The sequence below is a fragment of the Morus notabilis genome, unplaced genomic scaffold (assembly GCF_000414095.1).
Source record: "Morus notabilis unplaced genomic scaffold, ASM41409v2 Scaffold2144, whole genome shotgun sequence".
Taxonomy (NCBI): domain Eukaryota; kingdom Viridiplantae; phylum Streptophyta; class Magnoliopsida; order Rosales; family Moraceae; genus Morus; species Morus notabilis.
The window spans coordinates 183961-188205 of record NW_010366772.1 but is presented as its reverse complement, the minus strand read 5'-3'; the positions used below and the strand labels follow the sequence as shown (position 1 = coordinate 188205).

At 36.7% G+C, this 4245-nt stretch overlaps 1 protein-coding gene across 3 annotated transcripts in view; it reads right to left on the bottom strand.

Annotated features, from left to right (window-relative positions):
• The window catches only part of LOC21390082 (probable methyltransferase PMT5), a 4652-nt gene extending 962 nt beyond the window's left edge, over nucleotides 1-3690 (bottom strand). The window contains exons 1-8 of one of the 3 annotated variants that reach the window (XM_024174098.1): nucleotides 3491-3690; nucleotides 2282-3388; nucleotides 2034-2169; nucleotides 1561-1801; nucleotides 1156-1381; nucleotides 889-1049; nucleotides 365-668; nucleotides 7-17 (exon numbers count right to left, since the gene is read on the bottom strand). In XM_024174098.1, the coding sequence (XP_024029866.1) occupies nucleotides 7-17; nucleotides 365-668; nucleotides 889-1049; nucleotides 1156-1381; nucleotides 1561-1801; nucleotides 2034-2169; nucleotides 2282-2793 (1591 nt within the window). In that variant the 5' untranslated portion in view covers nucleotides 2794-3388; nucleotides 3491-3690. The remainder of the gene's footprint in view (nucleotides 1-6; nucleotides 18-364; nucleotides 669-888; nucleotides 1050-1155; nucleotides 1382-1560; nucleotides 1802-2033; nucleotides 2170-2281; nucleotides 3389-3490) is intronic. The other 2 variants (XM_024174097.1, XM_024174099.1) reach the window with 2 other exon arrangements.
• Nucleotides 3691-4245: the final 555 nt, after the last annotated feature.

Here is a 4245-nt window from a genome sequence, read left to right as displayed (position 1 = left end):
TAGGGAAAGGTTCACACCTGCACAACAAAATATGCATCACAACCATGAATCACTCATCGTCAAGTTCAAGTTATCAGCCAACTTTTAGTTTGGAAGAAATATGAAGAAAACTTTTTCTTGAATGGCTTTTGCTCGTCCTTAAGTTTCACTCCGCAAAAAAGGTGAGATTTGAAGGTAACGCAAATAAATTTCTATAGGCTTCACATATAAATATGTTCTAAATTCTGATAATGATTCCTAATTTCCTAAAATACATTAAAGTGCATAAGCTTAATTCTGTCTTCACCTAAAAGCAGTATACTTGTGACATATACCAACTTGGTATACAGTATTACAGTTTAAAGAAACTAAAACCAAGACTTACCAATCATGCAAAACACCGGCAAAACCTTGATCCAAAATGAGAGGAAGAGTATTTGGAGCTCCAACAGGTACAACATTCATCACCCACACTGATTTCCTTTCCTCCAGAAATGCAGCATTTAATCCCCCATAATGAGCATTCATGTCCATTACATTGCGTACCATGTTAAATGGAGGTACCGGGTCTTCATCACCTGGTCTCTTTGGGTGATCCGAGAAAATTAAGGGTGTAAGCAAAGACCAATAGTTTTTCAAAGCTGCTCTCATAACCTGCAAATCCTCAAAAATATCTTCGGGCTGAACTCCTGGAAAGATGAAACAGTGTCAAAAAACTAGATAGACTGAATTAACAATACCCCAACAACCATTTGATCATGATATCTTATCATATAAAAAAGAGCTCCATGGTGGCAGTATAGGAAAAAAGAACGCTTCTCCCAACCCATATCATGTCCCCAATACCCACATAACCCAGAAACTAAAATAATAATACATAAATAATAAGGGCGTTGGAATAATACTTTCCATGAAGTTCAAGCTCAGCTGAGCTCAATTGTGAACCAGAGGACCTGTTCTGGATTGGAATCCAGCGTTTGATGGTGGTTCCACTAATACACGATACAAGGGGCCTATAGTATGTTTGAATCTCATGGTCTTCCTTACAAAGTGGTATAGCCCCCTGCTTGCTATAGGAACAAACAAAATGAAAACATTACTAAAATTCTGCAGATAATACTTCAAAAGAGAGAAGCAAACAGACGGTTGCCTGAGTTTTTATGACAGTATCCTCACCGAGATGTATAGCAATTAGTGTCAGAAGTTTTCTGCCAAATAAAAGTTTCATCTTGCTGAGCTAGAAGGCTCCAACAAATATCCTGGGTCAAGTCTTCAATTGGAGTTAACGCATTTCTTTTCTTCATATTTGATGAACTTCCATATGGCTTGCCAGTGGGTGAGGTTAGCACAAAGTAACCTCCAGGTTTCAGTACTCTATCAACTTCCAGAAGCAACATCCCATCTATTTCACGAATCAATCATAGTCAGATAAGGCATGCCGTTTTTTTCTATATCAATGAATTAGACGTATTTATTTATTTATTTTTGCTGAAGTAACGTTTATATTTAGCGAACTTAAAAGTATAATTTGAATTTAAAAAAATGGAATAGCGCCCATAACAAATCTATCTAAGCAAGCACCTTTTTGGTCCCAAAGAATGCCACATTGGGCACAATGAACCATGTCAAATGACAATGATGGATATGGAAGCTGTCGAGCAATGAAGTTGCCAAGCATTGCTGGGAGACCTCTCTCAAGGGCCAACTGAACTTGGCTTCCAGTTGCCTCATATGCCGCAATGCAAACGGCCATTACTTTTAGCGATACTAAATGAGCTCCAAAGCTACCAAAACCACAACCGATATCTAGTACGTTTCGAACCTGTAGTCAGGACAAAGATTAAAATGCAAGCCTCCTGCACCCTACTCATTATTGAAGAAACATGTATATGGATGCATGCTAACATAAAGCAGCACCACATCACACTGCAAACCTTTTTTGTTTGAATACAAAGGCAGCATGGATAAGTATTTGATAAATTTCAGCCATTTGCAAGGGCAATGGCTGACCAGAGAGTAGCGACAAAAATTTGTATAACACGAATAAGACTTACCCCAGCTTGAAGAAACTCATAGTCACTTCCTAACCCTATCATCTCTGCAATCTGACGAGAATAATCCTTGACACCATCAAAGATCAAGCCATCCTCCGAATGAAAAGCAATTTGGTTCTCTTCTAGCAACATCAATCTGGACAGAAATCGTGAAGTTATAAACTAATTATGCATATTTATAACCAAATAACAACTAAAATGACATTAAACCAATCAATCATGAAAAATATTTTAACTGACTTGATTACCTTTTAGTCATGCTTCCAGATGAAAGAAACTGGTCTTTGGTTATCTTCACATTGCCACTCCATATCACATCTCTACCAGTCGGCCACCTTAGAGGAATCTTATATTCCTTAGGAGCACGAATCAGACACTGCTCTCCTTCTCTTGATAACTCACAATGCCGATCAAATTCCTCTCCATCTTTGTATCCAGCTATAAGACTTGCTGAAACATTGTAACATGGCACATGATTTTCTCTTTCTTTACCACAAAGATCAATCTCTTTTTGCCGGCTAGGCGCCAAAAAGAGAGACCTCAGCTCCAGATAATCAACTGCCGCCTGCTCCTTAAGCCTTCTATAGTTTGTATAGATGTCTGGAACCCGGGTCGGAGTTACAGAGTAAAAAGCACCAGAAGAAGACGAACCGAAGACCGCAATAAGCGCAAGCACACAAACAAGGCACAAAAGTAACCAGCTGAGTGGCGGTCTGGGGCCAAAAATGGCAGAGAATTTATTGAACCAAGAGCTTCTCATATCCAAATCTTCAACCCCGTCTCGAAAATCAAATAAAAAGGTAAAAAGAAAAAAAAGTAAAACCCGCTAGATAACTAATTCCTTCAACATAAATCTCCAAGAAGATCGGAAACCATAACCAATCACTACACACAAGCTTCTATATATGTTACCATGTATCCGCACAACTCTCACAAGCATTGAAACGACAATTTAAACTTCCTTCCAAGAAACATGTGCAGATCTTCCGATTTTACCAAAATTCTCTCAGATTCATACATGAACCGATCATAACCATGAGCCGAACACAAATTGAGATCGCAATGCACGATTTTTGGCACTCAATTACGGATCGGAAATCGGAAAAACCAAACAAAATAGAAGACTTGTCAGAAAAGAAACGCTGGATTCAACCGAATGAGCACGATCAGTTAACGCCAAGATTACAAAACGACACTCTCCAACCAATAACCAACCTGCAGAGAAGTCGAGATCCACTAATCAGTTAAGAGCAGAGAAAGCTTCCAAATGAATCTAACGCCAGATTCCAGGGCAATAAGATCTCAAACGTCACAATGCATCCATTTCTTCTTCAATTGCACCAAAATCTCAACATCTCAAGAAAGAAAAGACAACAAGACATTTAACGCAGATCCAATCACAATCATTGAGAATCGCACAAGAAGATTACAAATGCGAAATTGATCGAAACACTTACAAAAATGATTTCTCTAGGGTTTTGAGGAGACGAACCAGATTTCTTGTAGCTGAAGAGTGAGATTCAAAGCACTGAGCAGAAGAAGAAGAATAAGAAGACGAGAAGAAGAAAATTGGGGCGAAATTGAAATCCCAAATTTATTGGATTCTTTTTTATTTTTGTGTGTGTTTGTCCGGTTTGGGGTTTTTATTTATTTGTTTTATTTTTATTTGTGTGATTGAAAATGAAATCAGATCCAGGGAGGTCGCGGTTTTGGACAAATAAAACAAACGACCTTTGCCTCGTGTTCATTTTTTTTTAAATTACGTTAAGTGAGAATAATTGTTACCCATTTAATTTATAAATTAAAATTATTTTTAATTTATGTGTATTTTTTATAAAAAAAAAATTATAATAAATAAAAAATTATAATTTAAATTAGATAACGAATTTTTTAACGGGATTAACTACCCTATGTTTTTCCACTTTTTTCTTTCTCCCCTCTTGTTTACCTTTTGGAATTAAAAAGTAAAAACTATTCCATTGAAATCCCAAATTTATTGGATTCTTTTTTATTTTTGTGTGTGTTTGTCCGGTTTGGGGTTTTTATTTATTTGTTTTATTTTTATTTGTGTGATTGAAAATGAAATCAGATCCAGGGAGGTCGCGGTTTTGGACAAATAAAACAAACGACCTTTGCCTCGTGTTCATTTTTTTTTAAATTACGTTAAGTGAGAATAATTGTTACCCATTTAATTTATAAATTAAAATTATTT